Source organism: Entelurus aequoreus, linkage group LG16, assembly GCF_033978785.1.
Source record: "Entelurus aequoreus isolate RoL-2023_Sb linkage group LG16, RoL_Eaeq_v1.1, whole genome shotgun sequence".
Classification (NCBI taxonomy): domain Eukaryota; kingdom Metazoa; phylum Chordata; class Actinopteri; order Syngnathiformes; family Syngnathidae; genus Entelurus; species Entelurus aequoreus.
Genome location: NC_084746.1, coordinates 20,045,945 through 20,067,221, shown reverse-complemented (window position 1 = coordinate 20,067,221; position 21,277 = coordinate 20,045,945). Strand labels below are relative to the sequence as shown.

Genomic DNA, 21,277 nt, shown 5'->3' with positions numbered 1-21,277 from the left:
CAAGAGAACTAGTTCCAGAGCCCTTGCTGTGCGTCGAGGTGAGTCTGACTATATCCAGCCGGAACTTCTCTACCTCGCGCACAAGCTCAGGCTCCTTCCCCCCCAGCGAGGTGACGTTCCACGTCAAAAGACCTAGCTTATGTAGCCGAGGATCGGACCGCCAAGCGCCCTGCCTTCGGCTGCCGCCCAGCTCACAATGCACCCGACCTCTATGGCCCCTCCCATGAGTGGTGAGCCCATTGGAGGGAGCCCTATAATATTTTGTATGAAAATAGACCTGACTTTGACCTGCTCATCGGCAGTGCTTCTTATAATCTGGTGCACCCTATGGTCCGGAAAATACGGTACTGACACAAAGTTACAGAAATGTACACCTAATATGTGCTACAGCACACATCTCATGCAACATGTGAATGTTTTAAGGGGAACTGAATAATCCCTAAAAGGGGTACAAATTATTTCCAAATCAGGACCCCCACCCAGTCAGATAATACTAGTACATAGTTTGTGAAAAACAATATTATTCACCCTCACTGAGCCAAATCACCTATATTGGAAAATAATCTCATGGAAAAGACTGCTGTCATTTGATCATGAGACATTTAACTTGTTAAGTCAAGTTTGGGACAGTTCCCTGCTGGTGTTGTCTGATGTTGCTCACGTGTGGTCTACTGAATGCTCAACGACTTTATGCGTTTGCTCGGACGCATGAAAAATTAGGGGGAACATTGCGCAGCACCGCCTTTGCCTCCTCCCTCTTTGCAACACGTGAGTCTTCTGCTGCCACCTGCAGCATCAAGAAAAGTGAGAACTAAGGACAGTGAAATGGATGAAAACCACAATGGTAATTAGGATGGCCACTCTGTTCCTTAACGGACAAAATGGTAACTATACCGAAAGAAGAATTAGCTATCGGTGGCTCATTTGGGTGTGAAGTGAATTAATTAATTCATATTATGTTTTACATATGGTGAGTGTTTATATTAATCTTGGAGAAAGCAAACCACCAATTATTTCAGTTTCAGTTTGAGCACTTAATAAGATAAGACCCCTTAGTTTGATATTCGCAGGTGGATTGGATCACTTCTCGCAGGCAAGAGGCCCTAATGCAGGGGTCTTAAACTCAATTTGCCGGGGGGCCATTGGATGCAGAGTCTGGGTGAGGCTGGGCCACAAGAAAAGATTTCTTAAAAAAATTATTTTTAAATGTCTTTATTTTTATTTTCAACACAAACTAAAATCAAAATATAAATGAACAAAATGAGAATTAAGTAAATAAATCAGTCATAAGTAATAACAAGAGAGGAGAAGTCTAGCAAAACTCCTAGCCATATGGACAACACCTCCCACCCACTACACTCGGACCTTGCGGGGAGAATGAGCACGTTCAGTGGAAGGCTCAGACTCCCAAAATGCAACACGGAACGACACAGGAGGTCCTTCATACCGACAGCCATCAGACTGTATAATGCATATGTTCCTTGACTGCACTTAAATGTAGAGTATGTGTAGTATATGTAGAATATATTTATATTATTTATATATTATATATATATATATATATATATATATATATATATATATATATATATATATATATATATATATATATATATATATATATATATATATATATATATATATATATATATATATATATATATAATATTATATTATTTATTGTTATTCTTGTCTATTGTGAGCGAATGTGGTGCTGAATTTCCCCCAGGGATCAATAAAGTACTTTCTATTCTATTCTAACAATAATAATTCAATTTCTCCAGTCAGCAACAATGTATACACATACACATTATGTGCAACACGGTTCACTCTCTCATCTCCCTGGTATTTTGCATACTCCTCAGCATGTCTAGTGGTGTAATGACGTTTTAAATTGTATTTCTTGTGCGCTGCAACTTTCTCTGTGCAAATAAGACAAGTCGGGGTGCCCCTATGTGGTCAACTAAGAAATATTGCATCTCCCACTTTTCCTGGAATTGTTTTTGCTCATCACTAACCTTTCTCTTTACTGCACGCTTTGAAAAAGACATGTTTGGGGTTGTGGAATATATTTGTATTTAGCCGACGCATGGAGAATAATGTTATTTCCACAATGTGTGTCGTTCCGCTTTTCCTCCCGACAGCAACACGGCGGTCGGCGGAAAGTACCGGGAAAAAGTGACGGCTCCCGGAGTGTTATATGGCGTCATATAAAAATATATGTAGTGTTCATCATGTGAGGCAATGCAAATTAAACAATAAAAAAAACAAATAACGGTTTGAATTGGTCCAGGTTATCGGGGACTTTATTACTGACGGACAGGTGTCGCCGTGTGACCGCAGCCAAGCACGTAAGACAACCCTCGTTTCCATGGCAACGTTTTTCTCGCTTTCAGTCATTTGCCGATTTTCCACTAACACAGGGGTATTTTGGACCCAAAAAACACAAATCGTCTCTGTCTGGAGCCAACGGGAGGGTTGGGGGGCTCGCTGTGGAGTTTAGAGCAAGAGAGAGCAAGAGAGAGAGAGCGAGAGAGCGAGCGAGCGAGGGAGGGAGAGAGGGAGGAAGAGTGCCGTGCGGGTCTCGTGGAAAAGCAGCAAAACGTTTCTCTGCTTGCATCACACAAGTGATGTCAATGTTCGGCTCTCGAGAGCCATATACCACACCATGATTGGTAGATTCCTTGTAGCCCGGAAGAGTTAGGGCTACAAGGAATTCTGGGTATTTGTTCTGTTGTGTGGATGTTCTCCCAAAATGTGTTTGTCATTCTTGTTTGGTGTGGGTTCACATTGTGGCGCATATTTGTAACATGGATAAAGTTTTTTTTATTCGGCCACCCTCAGTGTAACATGTGTGGTTGTCGACTAAGTAGGCATTGCAGTCGCTTACGTGGGTTTGTTGAAGCCGCATACAACATTTGACTGTGCAGGCACATTGTTTGTATGGAGAAAAAGTGGACGTTAAACCTCGTGCTGATGTTGACGGGTGAAAATTGGGAGGGTTGGCAAGAATGCTTCAGCTCCGCACACAACGCTGTCAAGCGCCATTCATATAAAACTTGTGGGCCGCACTAACATTAAACGTTCATATTGAGGTGCAGGCCGCACAATAACATCTCGCGGGCCGCAATTGGCCCGCGGGCCGCATGTTTGAGACCCCAGCCCTAATGGGACTTTGGAATGCATAAGTGATAGCTCTATCCTTGAGAAGAGACTACCTGTCTGGATCAACGTCAACATTTAAGTTATGACGTAAAGCAGTTGTTTTCCAGACACTTACACACAAACTTCTCCTTTTATGGTCAGGGTGTGCTGTCCTGACTTAGCAAACACCCAGAGACAGAAAGGAGGAATATAAAAACTGATGGTTTGGCTTCTCCAAGTTGGTAGAGACACATTTTTTGACTTGACCTCCTCTAGGTACTGCAGTCCTGTATAATGACGCTTGCTTGTAATACAGCAACTTTTTGTTCAGCAAAGTGTCTCCGATGTCTCTTTTGATCCAGCCAGTCTATTTGTGCATAACTATTTTCTGTGTCTGTGAGCACATGTGAGGATTAGCACACTGGATGATCTTGCTGCGCACATCCTCGGGTGTAGGAATGGAAAAGTTGGCTTGACAGCCTGATTTAGGATCGGCTTGTCTACCAATCAGACACATGACAATCCAAAATAGCTGTGTTTTGCTGTTCCACATTCAAGCGATAGTACTCCTTTAGCTGCTATGCAATCAGCACAGTCTTTGTAGGCCACAACTGTAGAGGGCCTGGTAGTAGGGCATATGTGCACATTGTTTCTGCGCCAGTGTCAAGCTTGAAGTTAATTGCGACACCTTGGATTAAGCTGTTTCATGGCAAGCAGTGTTTCCTTTTTTGTTTTTGCTGTCACATAGCATTCCGATGTGCAATGAGTCAATTTCACTTTCTATGTTGTGTACAGTCTTTGTATTGTATTAGTTTCTTTTAGCAGCGTTAGCTCGGCACACCTTTGAGAAGTGGTTATTCTTACCACATTTGTGACATCCAACTCCATATGCAGGACATTGACGAGGTTCGTGCTTGCTGCCGCATTTGGGGCACGCTGCAATCCATTTATTCAAGTTAGTCCGTCCTTTGACGTGAGTGCCTGTCCATATTTGTCCTGTAGTTTTTTCCTACTGTATCAACAGAGGTGTCTTGGACAACAGGTGATGACTGCTCTGCAGATCTACAAATGTGAGCTCACTTTCTCTCAACATTATTTCTTTCAAACGTGTCATTTATGCTAAATACTAGTTTATCTCTTATCATGTCATCCTCAGTACAGCCACTTCTTTGCTCACAGTCCTGTAGACATTGTGTGTGACCATAACTGATGGCGCTCAAAAACAATGTTCTTTTGCGGGCTGCAGTAGGCTTTGAACGCTTTGAGAAGGTCCTACATCGTAGTAGCGTCAGCTCCCTTGGCCTGGTGTTATAGTTAGTGTGTTGTGCACTTCTAGTGCCTCTTCGCCGATGGTGTGAAGAATGGCTTTTTTTTAAACATCTTATTCCTTCTCCAACGTAGCGACCATGTACAGCCAAAAACGTATTCCCTTTAGTGCCAATGACAGTCTGATCCAATAGAGCACTGACAATTGGCTCTAATACACCACAATAACCATAATTGCGTCATGTGTTAAACTATCACAATATCTAATTACATTTGCAATTACGACAATATAACCTTTAATTGTGCTAAAAACCATCAATCAATTGCCCTTAATCACTAATGTCTCAAAGGGCTGCACAAACCACAACGACATCTGACAATTTAAAAACGAAGACCTAATAAATGAAAAAATACAACCTAACAACTGTACAAAAGAAAAAGGAAACATGTAAACACTAATTATCATGATGTGATGCCCATGATACAATATCTGCAATAATACAGATAGTTTTGCTTTTGTATCAATTATTGTTTGTAATGCTGTTAACTCCGCGGTAATGTTTACTGGTATGGAGTTTTGTATGCAACATCCCACAACATCGACAAACATTGTGAATAAATGGCCGATGTTAAAATTGTCACCATACCAATCCATCAATACATTTTCTAAATATGACATATAAACAACATTTAAAACCATCACATCCCACAGAACATCAGTCAGTACTGATGTTCTGTGGGATGTGATGGTTTTAAATGTTGTTCTGTTCTGGCCTTTTGTTAGTATTTTAGAACGCCTATTTTTAGAAACCTAACGTATGATGGAAATGCATTTTTGGGCTACGTGTTCACAGTAATAATATTCCAAACTATTCACAACAGTTTTGCCTCAGAGTCATACATCCTATTTCAAATAAGTGCATAGTGAACATTGTAAAATAACCCTTAACCCTAACTAACCCTTTTTGCAAATGATTGTGGCAAAAACAAATATTATGTCACATTCCTCTTTGACAATACCTTGGTTTTCATTATCAAGCCTATCCAAAAGGTCAGACAAAAACCGAATCATATAAAACAGAAAGCATTTTCACATTTAAATAATCCGTTCCATACATTAAAAATATGAAGACAAAGCAAGTTTTAGAATAATAGTTTTACATGGAGAAATCAATGTGAAATATGTAAAAATTATAAATGAACACCACTTTCAACTTTATCGAACACTCGTGCAGGCAAAGAGGGAGGAGAGAGGGGGAGCCCACATTCGTACTGTGATACCAAGTTATTTCTTAAATTCAGTGGTGTTTCGTACCTTCTTTGTCAAAGTGCTGGCACTCGCTACTTTCTTTGGTCCGTCGGTGGATGTTACCATAATTTTTTATGGAGTATGACTGCAATCATACTCCATAAAAAATTATGGTAACATGGATTTTTGGTGTGGATGCCACTTTCTGCTGAATAATTCACGGACAAAGTAAGATTGTGAAACATAATGTTTGGACATACAATAACCGAGATGGTGTAAGAAAACAGAGGCAAAGTTTTGATGTAGAAATTTTATCAACAGATGGCAGAAGTGATACAAATGCAAAATGAATTAAATGACAGGTAAATACGACATTACTATTAGCACACATCTGCTACTTCCTCCTCAATTGTCGGAATGTTTTGAAAGATGAAGGATAGCTTCTAAGCAAGTCATGAGTTTCACTACTAAAAAGTTGATGAGATTATTATATTTAAGTTGTTGTTGTGTTGTTATTCCTGCTGCCCTTGTTCCCTGTCGAGGCTGTGTTCTCCAAGCTAATGCTCTTCACCTGCTCTTCCTTCATGAAGAGCTCCACCAATAAAATCTTCTCCTTGTGGATCTGCAGGCTGATGTCTTTGGGGATGTCTGGGATGAGCCAGTCCACAAGGTCGTTCATCAGCATAACAACATTCTGGTAGAAAAGAGTCAAGAGTAGATTTCGGCCTTAAATGCAAAGTAACATTTTCTTCTGTACTACATATAATTTATGATATTAACCTCATTAATATTACCAATTGAGATGGATCAAAATCTGTAAACATTTGGAGATTTTATAAATATTAGGGCTTGTAACCTCACGCTCACAAGACGTGGGCGATACTGCGATATATTATCTTATTAATTGTTTTAATTCTTATAATTGCTCTTATTAATCTACAATATATCTGTGTTTATGGGGTGAAATAAAATCAAACAAAATAAAAAGTTAATGTATTGAAAAGGGATGTCCTGATTAACATTGTTGGCCTCCGATTTGATCCAATTTCGTGTCCTGATCCGATACTGTGACAATAGATTATAGAAGGGAAAATGTTTTATAGCTAATAATTAATGTAAGCTAATAATTAATGTAAACACAGTAACACATTTTTCATGAAGCTTATGTTGCTGCACGCTCCCTTTGCGACTGCGCGGGGCTTTTTCCCGTCTTTATCAAAATATAACTATGGATCTCCATGTTGAACTCTTGCTTCATTTATGATTGCTGCCTTTGGTAAAAACTTGGCTCTTTAAGGTTTCGCTCAAATGTGATTTATTTTATTTAGATTCACAGAGTTGGTGTGTTACGAAACACTCGTAGCAAAAATGCATTTTAAGAACTCCAAAACAATATCTAATACAAATAATATCAAGATAATACTTTAATGAGAAATACTAAACGAATAAAGTATATTCAAAATACATCAAACTAATTTTTAATGAAGCGTTTGAGTTTGAGTTTGAGTTTATTTCGAACATGCAAGCATACAACATGATACATCACAATTTCCAGTTTCTCTTTTCAACATGTTCGAAAAGGAGTAGGAAGAAGCAGAGCTTATTTAATCCTACCCCTTTTCTTTATATAACAGTTGCAAAACTTTTTGTTCACTTCCTGTTCACAATTTATTCACAATAAACTCCATTAGTAATCACAATAAAAATAAATAATAGTAAGAATTTAATAATAATAATTGGTGAAGTAAGTCATATTTCATATGATGAGATAAGTAAGATTACTTTAAGAATGAATGGATGGATGAAATAAATTGAGAATGTTTGTCATGGTTCTTCTTCTTTGTACTTTGTAAACACTTTAAGTTTGAAGAGTTTCTTGAAGTGGATCATATTAGTACATTGTTTGATTGCTTTGCTTAATCCATTCCATAATTTAATTCCACATACTGATATACTGAAGGTCTTAAGTGTTGTACGTGCAAACAAATGTTTTAAATTACGTTTTTCTCTAAGATTATATTTCTCCTCTTTTTTTGAGAAGAATTGTTGTATATTCTTGGGTAGCAGGTTATAGTTTGCTTTGTGCATAATTTTAGCTGTTTGCAAATTCACTATGTCGTGGAATGAATGAAGTGTACTTTTGTAATTATTTCCCCATATTTCTACACAGTAGCTCAGATATGGTAACACTAGTGAGCAGTACAGAATATGAAGGGATTTTTGGTCTAGAACATGTTTTGCTTTATTCATTATTGACGTGTTTCTTGCAACTTCATGTTGTATATTTTTTACGTGAGATTTCCAGTTCAATTTATCATCAATCATTATACGTAGAAATTTGGTTTCATTTACTCTTTCAATTTCTATTCTGTCTATTTGTATTTGTGTTTGACTTTCTCTTCTACTGTTACCAAATAGCATTATTTTAGTTTTACTGAGATTCAACGATAGTCTGTTTTTGTCAAACCATCTTTTTAATTTGTTAATTTCTTCTGTTATTATTTGTATTATCTCCTGTGTGTTCTCTCCTGAACAAAACGCTGTTGTATCATCCGCAAATAATACTAACTTTAAATCTTTTGTAACTTTACAAATGTCATTTATATAGAGATTGAATAATTTAGGTCCTAGTATTGATCCCTGAGGTACACCACAGGATATATTTAGCGTTGTAGACGTGTGTTCGCCTAGCTTCACGTATTGTTTCCTGTTCGTTAGATAACTTCTTATCCAGTTTAAGACTAACCCTCTGATGCCATATCGTTCTAGTTTTTTGATTAAAATATTGTGATTAATTGTGTCAAATGCTTTAGTTAGATCCATAAAAACCGCTGCCGCACATTTTTTACTATCTATTGCATTGGTAATTTCTTCTGTAATTTCAATTAAAGCCATTGAAGTCAAAACATTAGCTCTGTATCCATATTGGTTCTCCTCGAGTATTCTATTTTTATTTATGAAACTTTATAATCTGTTATTGAACAGTTTTTCAATGATTTTAGAAAATTGTGGAAGTAGAGAAACAGGTCTATAATTTGTAAATTGATGTTTGTCTCCAGTCTTATAAATTGGTGCAACTTTAGCTATTTTTATTTTGTTTGGAAATGTACCTGTTTGAAATGATAGGTTACTAATATACATTCCATTAATGTATATTAGTAACCTGAGATCTCTTCAATAACCTTTTTTATCGTTTCCACATCAATTCCGTTACAATCAGTTGAAGTCTTAGATTTACATTTTTTTGCGATTGTAACTATTTCCTCCTGTGTCACATTACAGAGGAACATGGAGTTGGGATTTCGCTCTATAGTATCATTATAGTCCTCAATTGGAACTGGGTCTGGAATCCTTTCTTCCAATTTTGATCCAATATTTACAAAATAATTATTGAAGCTTTCAACTACTTCCTTTATGTTGTCATTTTTTTTTATTTCCGTCTAAGAAGTATTGAGGGTAGTCCCTCTTAGTTCCATTTTTAATAATGCTATTGAGGATGCCCCATGTTGCTCTCATATTATTTTTGTTCCTGTCCAATAATTCACTGTAAAATTCTTTTCTACATGATCGTAGTATGTCTGTTAACTTGTTTTTATACTTTTTGTACTTAATTTATGCCTCTATAGTTCTTTGTGCTATACATTTTCTATGTTCACGGCAAACTCGGACGTTCTTTGACTTTTTTGTCGTCTTTCGTATAATCTTACACTCTTCCACCTTTCTTGATTTCCTCTCGAGGTTCGCAATCCGAATGATTCACACAGCCGAAAACCACACAAACATATTTTTCTTCTAGAAAGGCTAAATGGTGCCAAGTACCAAATGAGAACAGACGGTGCTTGCACACCCGCATATTTAATGAGCCGGACGTGAGCTGGATTTGTCGTCATGTAAGTCCAAAGGAGGCGTTGGGAAAAATGTAGCGACTTATAGTCTTGTACTCTCACACGCAAAAACATAGACACACAGACACACACATTACCTGGAAAATAATAACAAAAGAAAGCCGAATAGCCAGTACCACCCAAAATTCCTTTGAAATCTCATACGGCGATGATGACCAAGGTGGTTCTCTGTAGTCCTTGTACCTGCAAAAACAGACAACATGTTTTTGAGTTTACATGTTGATGTACCAGCACATGTATTCCCTCCAGTAAATGCCATGCAAAGTATGAATTGTAACTGTGACTGTAAATGCCATGCAAAGTATGACTTGTAATTGTGACTAAATGTGTTGAAATACAACATTGCGACGATTTCAGACATTCTAGAACTTTGTGTCCCTCCCTCTCCTTAACAGTTACCTTGCCCAATCACTTATATTCTGATGATTTATTGTAATGTGATCCCGAGCTTAAATTGTTGTGTACCTTTAAGACAATACAGCTTTTTCTCATAGAGGGATTTGACACTGTGAAATGAGATGTAATTCCCACCTGCATATCTCAACTGCAAAGCCAAGTTGCATTTGATCCTTGGGCTCTTTCCCATCCTGGAAGTGGCTGACATTAAAATATGAGAGAGTATGGTTGACAAATCCATGCATGGTGCCGTCAGGGCTGTACATGTACTGGTAGACCATCCGAGGGATGAAGTCTGAGGTGAAGGAGATGACAAAGGCCTAGGAATTATAGGTGGGTAGGTGGTATTAGAGGTGGGATTCAAAGGTCAGGGACAAAAATGTGAGTCAGACTATGACCGATAAATTATTCAGGGTGTAATAGTACATGCAATCATACATTGATGTATTAGAATGGAACTTTTGCTTTTTTATGTCTGTATTTGTTGATTGAAAGTTGAATCGAGGTAACTGGAAACTTGTTTGGTAAAGACAATTCAAAATGCTTCTTAAATTCTTAAATTTTAAGCGTGGAGTCTCCGTGTTTATGTCTTTGTGTGACCCTATGCGACAGCATTGTGGTCGCATAGGGTTCATGGTGTAGTTTCCTAGGGTACCAATAGGCCTTCCTGGTGGCAAAGCGACAAGTTAGTGACCATTCTTCCCGTGAGATGAGGCAATCTTTGGGGGAGAGATGACAGGACAATCAATCTCAAGTGTACTCATCTACTCAGGGCATTCAATCAATCACAACTAGACTGTTAGGTTTGTCTTAGAAGACGCTTTGCCTCTAACCCAGGTGGACTTCATTAGTTTATGCTCATAGACGTAAATTGGTCAGATCTGGTCTAGGAGCTGCTGCCAAAAACCCAACCCAACCCAACAAGGAGGGCATGTCTATGCAAGGATGGCTCCGCTCTATTGTAGTGAAAAAACAACTCGTTAAGAGGTAAAAGAGCAACCCTTTAATCAATGCCAACGACAGTCTTTGAATAGGAATTACCCCATTACCCGTTTACAAACTGAGTTCGGAGAGGAAGTGACACCAGAAAGACCGGTTTCGTAACTCGGAGGTAACCACTGGAAATATGGAGGCGAGTCATTCAGACATGCCCGTGTTTCTCTTTCTTCTACATGTACAGACGCTTGTGGAAATCACAAATGAGTACCTTAAGAGAAGGAAACGTGGGATTGCAGCTATTTCAGATACAACACATCTCAGACGGCAACATGGCAATGTTGCCGTCTGAGATGTGAAAAACTGTCTGAGATGTGAAAAACTTTGTCCATTTGTCGAAGGGGGAGACAACGAGAATGCGGGCTCCCGTGGACAAGGGAAAACTACGGAAAACAGCGAATGCACGATCAGTTATTGTCCGCGATATATGTCGAGCGATTACTTTGTACTCCATAACTATTGAAGCCATGAAGTGGTTGCAGCAGTCAAGTACGACCGCCAATTTCAGCCTCCAAACACAGGCAGGATTGCAAGAATGGACAGAGAAGGTAAACGAGTGAGGAGTGTCCTGACCAGATATCTCGAACCCTAGATTTATTGTTGTAAAATGTTTTTTTATCACATTGTTTGCTTTCCATTAAAGATATGATTCATGTATGATGGCTCTTGTGTGGTTCACTACAATAGGGCTGGTCTAACAGCTGCTGATGGTGAGCCAAGCAAGGTTTACTGTTAAAAGAAATGTGGCAATAGGCTACAGTGAAACACAGGGTAAGAATACACTTCCAGGTCAGAGGTGACAATGACACAAAGGACTACCTCCTCTGTTCAGGCATGGTTTTGAAATCATACATACTAAACAATGAATGAAATGTTTAATTAGAATTACATTTATATTTTTTTAGTAGGCCTACTTACACATATATGAAACAAATTTACTTACATTGATAATGACAGCCACTTTGGCAACCCCTCTTAGGATGTTGTACCATATACCTGAATATGGAAAAAGAAAATCATTGATTTTCACTGAGAAATATATATATATATACAGTATATACATATATATATATATATATATATATATATATATATATATATATATATATATATATATATATATACTGTAGTTGTACATGTACTGTACCAACCGATATCTTTGGCTCTTGCTGTCACTGGCCTCCGCAACTCGGTGACAAACTTCTTGGCATCAAGTCGTATTTCAATGATGTTGTTGAGCAAAGCGAATAATGGAGCCAAGGGGAAGGATGCCACAAATAATGTGACAAAACCAAACTGGATAACTGGCAAAAACATAAAAAGATAGAGGAAGAATACGTGACATCACTCAGGCAAAGTCAAATTGTAACCATTGTTACAATAGAAAGTACCCACATAACCCTGATCAAAGGTTTTCATGTCCATCCATCCATCCATTTTCTACCGCTTGTCCCTCTCGGGTTGCGGAGGTGCTGGAGCCTATCCCAGCTTCCACATTTAGCTCACTTTTCTCACATTTAAACACACTTTTCTCCCGTAGCTCAATTTCATCAGATGTAAGCTTAAATTAAATAGTGACTCTAAATGTTGTGTCTAAATGTTGAATCTAAATATAAATGTTTGATATAACTCTGAATATTAAATGTAAATATTACTTTTGTAATTAAATCTGCGAGCAGCATTGAATGTATCTTTGCCCCAGCTGCACCGCAGGGTGCACAAAAGTCAGACAGCGTGCATGACACCTTCTCAATGCCCTGACACATAATCAACAAATTCTGGATGATTGGAGCATTTGTAAGGAAGTTATTATTGTTATAGGTTTTCACCACAAGGGCAGTAATGCAGTTGCATACCAACCAACCGACCCATCTTCAAAGGTGTCAGGAAGTGGTTTTTTTACAACCAGGGGGCCATAGCTGTTATTTTTATACAGGTAAAACTAAAACAATTGAATATTTTGCAAAGGTTTGTTTATTCCAAAAATTTGATTTACAAGGTGAAACTAATATGTAAAATGCAAATCTAGACCTTCTAAGCCAGGGGTGTCAAAGTCAAATGGACGGAGGGCCAAATAAAAAATTTAGCTACAAGCCGAGGGCCGGACTGTTCGAATGTTCATTGAAAAATTTTTAAATGACGCATATAGTCTAGTGAACCTAATTGAACCTACTGAAAACCTAACAAATATATTCCAATATGATCAGATAAATAAAGCAATATTTTCTTATGGCTCTGTCAGTAATCTTTAATTTTCAACAGACACAAAAGACAAATTTCCTTTATATAAAAATCCCCATAACATGAACATTAAATGAAAGAAACCGGTATTCAAGGCACCATCAGTAGCCTATATTTTCTATTTTAGCAAAAGTGGGCTAAATTTACTTCAAAGAAAAAAACAATAATAGCAATTTTCTATCATCCACTCAACTGAAATATTTTAAAAATATAATTAAATTGAAATACAATAAAATAAAGTGCAAAAATCTATAAATCAAAAACAACACTTTGTTTAAGGAGAAGTAACATGCAGTGAAAACAAATATTAAACTTTAACTTTTAAACTTGAATTGAGTAAAAACTCTAAATATGTGATTGCACAGTAATGTTCACTTGTTTGAGGTTGAGGGTGATACTTGGTGGTGTCCCATCTTTTCCACAAGTTCATCAATGTTCGGGGTAAGGCTCTGAGCTGAGGAAATCCTCAAGATTGAATGGAGGTGTTCAGCAGTAAGTCGACTTCTGTGTGATGTTTTGTTCAGGTTCATCAAAGAAAACAGTTGTTCACACAGGTATGTGCTGCCAAACATAGACAACGTTTGAGCAGCCTGGATGCGCAGCTGGGGCATTGTGTCGGGGAGGAAACGGGCGAACTCCGCAGCACCCACTGCCGCAGTGCATCATTGCATTGGAGGTCAATCAACTCCATTTGAAGGTTTGGTGGTGAGCTTTCCACGTCAACAGCAAACGGGTTACCGAGCAGTTCCAACCTACTTTTTTGTGCTTCAAAGTCAGCAAATCGGCGTCGAAAGTCAGCGGCAAGCATACTTATTTTATTAGCCAACTGTGCGCTCGGGAATGCACTGGTAGAGAGCTTCTCTTTCATGGTCTGGCAGCTGGAAAAGTGGGTCAAATTTTCTTTCCGCATCTGCGTCTCCCACAGAGTCAGTTTGGTTTTAAATGCCTTCACTGTACTGTACATATCAGAGATGACATGATCCCGACCCTGCAGCTGCAAGTTCATTGCATTCAGATGACTCGTAATGTCACACAGAAAAGCCATTTCACACAGAAACATTTCGTCTCGGAGTTGTGTTGTGTTTTTCCCTTTGCTGTCCAAGAACAGACAAATCTCCTCACGAAGCTCGAAACATCTTTGAAGCACCTTTCCCTGGCTTAGCCATCGCACCTCTGTGTGATAAGGCAAATCACCATGCTCCGTTTCTAACTCCGTCAGAAATGCCTTGAACTGGCGGTGATTCAAACCTTTGGCTCTGATAAAGTTAACTGTGCGCGTGATGATGCTCATTACATGCTCCATTTTCAAGGCTTTACCGCACAACGCTTCCTGGTGTATGATACAATGATAAGCTGTCAGCTCACCTGTTGCGTTTTCCTCTTGCATCTTTTCCCGTATCTTCGCTACCAGTCCGCTCCTGTGTCCACACATCGCAGGTGCTCCGTCGGTTGTCAAACCCACGAGTTTTTCCCAAGGCAGCTCCATCTCATTTACACATCTTGACACCTCTTCATACAAATCATGCCCCGTAGTTGTGCCATGCATAGGACGTAAAGCCAAAAACTCCTCTGTCACGCTTAGGCTGGAGTCCACTCCGCGGATGAAAATTGACAACTGGGCAATGTCAGAAATGTCGGTGCTCTCATCCACAGCCAAGGAATATGCAATGAAATCTTTTCCCTTTTTCACAAGCTGCTCTTTTAGATTGATGGACAACTGGTCTACTCTCTCGGCAATGGTGTTTCTGCTCAGACTCACATTTAAAAAGAGTTGCCTTTTTTCTGGGCAAACTTCGTCACAAACTTTAATCATGCAGTTTTTGATGAAATCTCCCTCCGTAAATGGCCGGGCTGATTTAGCGATCTCTTCTGCCAAAATAAAACTGGCCTTGACAGCAGCCTGGCCTTGTGATTTGGCTTTTTTGAACAGAGCCTGTCGAGATTTGAGGCCTCGTTTTAATTCCTCTGCCTTTTGTAGCCTTTGTTCCATGTCCATATTCTTGTTTTTGTCCGCGTGTTTCGTTTCATAATGTCGTCTCAGATTATACTCTTTCAGTACCGCCACACTTTCTCCACACAGAAGACACACAGGTTTTCCAGCTACCTCCAAAAACATATACTCCGACTCCCACCTTGTTTGAAACCCCCGGTTCTCAGTGTCCACCTTCCGTTTTGCCATTTTTGATGGGTATCTGAAAGTTAATTTTACTGTGATGCTGACGACTGCTGTGCCAATAAATATTGAAATGAAGCAGCCTACTGCTCGGTGCGTCACCGTTGCATTGTGGGAAATGTAGTATTGGTGCGTGTAAAAGATCTGCGGTCTGCGGGCCGGTTCTAATAATAAATCAAGATCATCCCAAGGGCCGTAAAAAACCTTCTCGCGGGCCGGATATGGCCCGCGGGCCTTGACTCTGACATATGTGTTCTAAGCCTTCTTTTGATATACTTTTGTAGATAATGGTTTACATCTTATTAAAAAACCTCAGATCCTCATCAAATTTGGGGTTTTCAAAAACCGGAAGTCATCAAAATTATAATAATAATTTAGCTACCGTGTCAAACAATTTCCATTGGGGATCAATAAAGTTTGTCTACGTTATTGTGAACTATTTACTTAGTTTTTATCAAAAGATCGTATGGAATTAAAGAATACAGAACCACAGTTTACTACCTCAATCTACGAGCACGTTGCGTTCCACCACCAAGCTCCTAACTTCTACCTACTCAGTGGCCTATTGGTTAGAGTGTCTGCCCTGAGATCGGTAGGTTGTGAGTTCATACCAAAGACTATAAATATAGGACCCATTACCTCCCTGCTAGACACTCAGCATCAAGGGTTGGAATTGGGGGTTAAATCACCAAAATGATTCCCGGTCGCGGCCACCACTGCTGCTCACTGCTCCCCTCACCTCCCAGGAGGTGAACAAGGGGATGTGTCAAATGCAGAGGAAAAATTTCACCACACCTAGTGTGTGTGTGACAATCATTGGTACTTTAACTTTAACTTAAGCTCCTAACTTCGAATGTTCGTATTTTAACTCAGCCCCGCCCATTGAAATTAATTTAAATTAATTTGTGCTTAGCCCTCCCAAAATGTCCCAATTATAACATCCAACATGACTTTTAGAACGAAAAACAAACTTGGATAAGAATTGTTTTAAAAACAATACAGTAGTAAAACAAATCGTACAAACTACAGTAGTTTTATGAATTTAACAGGGTTGTATAGATAATGGAAAAAATGCAACACCTGTATTTTGTAATCATGGTGTAAAAGTGTTTTCCAGCAGACTGGAATTCAGTGTTTGAGCTGAGTTGACACTTTTCAGGCAGTGCAGGGGGAGTTACAAGGCGGTAATGTAGAGCACATGCCCGGTGGTTGCGGCACGGCAGAGCGAGCAGAGAGCGGCGAGAGGGGTAGCGCGGCTCAAATGATAGAGCAGCCGTCTAGCAAATTGAGGGTTCCTGGTTTGAATCCAGCTTCAGCAAGGCACTTTACACACCTTTCTCCCAGTGCCACTCACATGAATGTGAATTACTTTTTGGAAGTAATAAGAGAGGCCGTAAGCGTCCATTGGCAGCCACGTTTCCGTCAGTCTACCACAGGGCAGCAAAGACTACAGCTATCGTGTGCTAATGTGGAGTGAATAAATGATGGGTTCGCTACATTTACTTAGTTTCATTTGGTGGCTAAATTTGTACTTGTCAGAGTAATTTTAATGTAGCATACTTTTTACTTCAGTATTTTTATGAGGAAAAAACACTACTATTACTTTGATACATTGACTTTCATTCCAATCGGTAGATTTATCTATATCATATTTATTTATAATCTATTGATTACTGCTTGCAAAGACATTCATTTGGATCGTTAGAAAGAATTCTCACACATGAATCCTTTCACTAATCAAACAAAGCCTGGCAGTCAATGACTGCATGCAAACTACACACTGTAAAAACTGATATGACGTCATAACTCCTCAATATTTACTTACGAACTACGAAAAATAACATTTATATGTTTACATTTCAGCCTTCCCTCTGCCAAGTAGAGAAACAATGTTGTGGTAAGTTGTAGATGTTTGTTTTAGCTGTGCATATGCATTAGCCCTTTTTAATATCATATGTGCATCTTTTGTACAATAGTACATGCCATAGTCAAGTCTCTCTGAAAAACACACACACCAGGTGTATCCATCCATCCATCCATTTTCTACCACTTGTCCCTTTTGAGGTGTACCACCAAAAAAAGTTTAGTTGTTTTTTTCACTGAATACTTACTAATTATATTTTATTTATATGATTACTTTTTTCTCTCACTTACATTAAAAGTACACAATTTGTTGCTACGCTACCCACCTTTGCAGTCCAACAGTAAGTTCTTCATGTTGGTCAAATGTTTTACATGACATAAAACATCTCAAAATCAAATGCAGATCTTCAATATATGTAAAAATATGTCCATAAGTGGTACTCACTCATTTCCATATATTCCGGTGTTAGCCCTGCAAATGGCTCCAGAAAGTGGTCAGCTTCATATCTCCTCAATTTCTTCTGTCTTTCTTCCTCTTGGGAAGTTCCTTGCTTTGACTGGATGTAGCGAATAAACTTCTTTAGCTTGCTAAAAGGAGTACAAACAAACATGTACAATTAGACCGTAGTTGCATGAGACACACTACACAGATATTTTACAGTAAAAATGCAGTCTTGTTAGTGACAGTTCCACTTTAATTAAAATCAAATATGTATGGAGACTATGTTTTGCTTAAGGAATGAAACACAATGAGTCCACCCTTTTGAAATGGTAACACCTGCTTCTATACATTCACAGACAGTAGCATACACTGTAAAAAAAATTCCTATTTTTATGGTTAATTTACTCTAAATTTCTACTGTAATTTTTCTATTTTTTTCAAATAGTTTATAAAACTGTATAATTGAAGACATTATCTGTAAATAAACAATCCGCCTGTTATTTTAAGTAATATGCCAGTAATGACAAACTATGTATATTTCTATTTTTCTTACAGGAAAATACCAAATTAATTATACATAGCATTTTCTGTTGTCTTAAATTACTTTCAAATTCATGTAAAATTACAGTAATTATCTTTCATTAAATATGTAGCTTGTTATATAAAAGTCTATGTCCATACTATCAATCTAACACAGGGGTGTCAAACTCAAATACAGAGTGGGCCAAAATTTAAAACTGAACAAAGCCGCAGGCCAAGGTTGAACAAATTAACCTTTAACGTACTCTACGAGCTATCGTCACGTCCGCTTTTCATCCATTCTAACATCGTTCAGACCCAGTCACCAGATATGTGACTGTACGCACACACGAGCGAATGCAACGCATACTTCATCAACAGCGATACAGGTTACGCTGAGGGTGCCAGTATAAAAAACTTTAACACTGTTAGAAATACCGTAATTTCCGGACTATAAGCCGCTACTTTTTCCCCTCGTTCTGGTCCCTGCGGCTTATACAAGGGTGCGGCTTATTTACGGCCTGTTCTTCTCCGACACCGACGAAGAGGATTTCGGTGGTTTTAGTACGCAGGAGGAAGACGATGACACAATGATTAAAGACTGACTTTTCATATACCGGTAGGCTGGTTATTTTGATAACGTATAGGCGAGCACTTTGTATTACTTTGCACCGTTGTATTATTTGTACTCTGCACGAATGCTGTTCGCCATGTCAAAGATGTGAAAGTTTGATTGAATGATTGAAAGATTTATTGTTAATAAATGGGACGCTTTGCGTTCCCAAACAGTCATCTCTGTCCCGACAATCCCCTCCGTGGTAGCAGGAACCCCTATATACTACGGTAATTACACATCAAAACCCTGCGGCTTATAGTCGGGTGCGGCTTATATATGGAGCAATCTGTATTTTCCCCTAAATTTAGCTGGTGCGGCTTATAGTCAGGTGCGGCTTATAGTCCGGAAATTACGGTATACGCCACACTGTGAATCCACACCAAACAATAATGACAAACACATTTCGGGAGAACATCCGCACCGTAACACAACATAAACACAACAGAACAAATACCCAGAATCCTTTGCAGCACTAACTCTTCCGGGACGCTACAAAATACACACCCGCTACCACCAAACCCCCCCCCCCCCCCACACACACACACCTTGTAGCGTCCCGGAAGAGTTAGTGCTGCAAAGGATTCTGGTTTGGTGTGGATTCACAGTGTGGCGTATATTTCTAACAGTGTTGACATTTTTTATTCAGCTACCCTCATTGTAACCTGTATCGCTGTTGATGAAGTATGCGTTGCATTCTTATGTGTGTGCGTGCAGAAGCCGCACGTTATGTGACTGGGCCAGTGCTGACTGACTGACTGACTGACTGACTGACTGGCTGGCTGGCTGGCTGGCTGGCTGGCTGGCTGGCTGACTGACTGGCTGGAAGGAAGACTCCCAGGAGGATCGGCGGGCCAGCTTTAGTGTTAATTTGATATCGCCTCAAGGGCCAAGTGAAATTACACGGCGGGCCAAATTTGGCCTCGTCACTTTATTAAAGGTGGTTGATCTTAACAATTCAGAAAAAATCTGTAAAATAATGGTATTTTTCTGTGGAACTGCCAGCATTGTCACTTCATTAAAGATGTTTGATCGTAATAATTTGGAAAAACTCTGTAGAATAAAGGTATTTTTCTGCAGAACTGTTTGCACCGTCACTTTATTAAAGGTGGTTGATCTTAATAATTTAGTAAAAATCTGTAAAATTACGATATTTTTTCCGCAAAACGTTTCATGAAAATTTCTGTAAATATAATGTTTTTGATCATTATTTGGTTTACAATGTTTTACTTTAATCTTATGGTTTTCGTTTGGCAGCCACGGCTGCCAGTACATGACCGTTTTTTTTACAGAATTTTTTTTTACAGTGTACGGGAGTATGCTACTCGGGAGTGAGCATGGTCTTCTCTGCAGTAGTTGGTATTAGGGTTGTATGATATACCGGTACTAATAAAGTACAGTGGTACTAATAAAGTACCGTGGTACTAATGAATTCCAGTAATTTTATGTCATCTGCATGCTGCGGTGACTTAACATGCTGCAGGGCATGTTTAGTGTATCAGCGTGCGCAACCTCACACACCGCACAGGGAAAAACAGTGTGGAGAGGAAAAATGGCAAATATAGACAATTCTATAGGTTAACATGCAATCTGTGCTTTAAAATATGCCTCGCCAAAGGTGGAAAAACAGTATTAACACCTGCGCTTCAAACTTGGGTAAACATTGAAATAATCATCCAGCCCTGCAAAATGTCTCAGCTCTGTGCCCATACAGATAAATAGACATGCACACAGCTGTTTGGCTTGATAGCAGCGATAAACCCCCACCCACGTAGCGCAAAACTAGTGCAAATGAAATGACTGAATTATGTAACAAATAGTTACAATTTGTGTTTTATCTTTAACAATGTGTGTTTTACCTGCTACATGTCTTATCTGTGTAGTTTTAGCCATAGTATTATTTTTTAGTATTTACGAATGATTGTATTTTTCTTAAAGCACAGACCAAAAGTGGCAACCACAGATCACACAGCATTTAATATGTCAGTAAAGCTTTCTATTCTGCTGTTTGTCCTTCTCATCCTAGATTATGGCAGGCTATATGTAATATATCAAATTGATTTGAGTACTTTGAGTGCAATAAGAACCATATATTTAATGTATCGTAAGTCTCTCTCTCGCTCTGCTCTGCTCTGTGCATCGCGCACCTGCCGCCTATGCTGCCAAGACTCGATGTATTGGCGACTATATCATTGGTAGTAGCAATTATTTTGTTAAACTGTTCAATAGCAACCAGTGTCTGTCAATAGTGTCTGTTCTTTATTCGCGCCCCTTTTAAGACTAGACAAGGGCAAGGGGACCGTAACATAATTGATGACTCAGATTGGGCTGGCTATCAAGGAGCTTGTTCCGGCCCCCAGAAGGACGAGCCACTAACAGACACAGACTCTTCCACACCATCCCATCCACCTGTTTCAAATGTTCCAGCCATAGAGACTTTAGTCCCATCAACAAGGACTATACCCCAACC

The 21,277-nt window shown here is 39.0% G+C and overlaps 1 protein-coding gene across 7 annotated transcripts in view; it reads right to left on the bottom strand.

The window, feature by feature from the left end:
* Positions 1–5,988: 5,988 nt before the first annotated feature.
* The window catches only part of LOC133630688 (anoctamin-1-like), a 242,799-nt gene continuing 227,510 nt past the window's right edge, over positions 5,989–21,277 (bottom strand). For all 7 annotated transcript variants that reach the window (XM_062022331.1, XM_062022333.1, XM_062022332.1 and 4 more), the window contains 6 exons: positions 17,679–17,821; positions 12,108–12,260; positions 11,900–11,952; positions 10,096–10,280; positions 9,642–9,747; positions 5,989–6,353 (listed from right to left, as the gene is read on the bottom strand). In XM_062022331.1, coding sequence (XP_061878315.1) covers positions 6,153–6,353; positions 9,642–9,747; positions 10,096–10,280; positions 11,900–11,952; positions 12,108–12,260; positions 17,679–17,821 — 841 coding nt within the window. In that variant the 3' untranslated portion in view covers positions 5,989–6,152. The remainder of the gene's footprint in view (positions 6,354–9,641; positions 9,748–10,095; positions 10,281–11,899; positions 11,953–12,107; positions 12,261–17,678; positions 17,822–21,277) is intronic.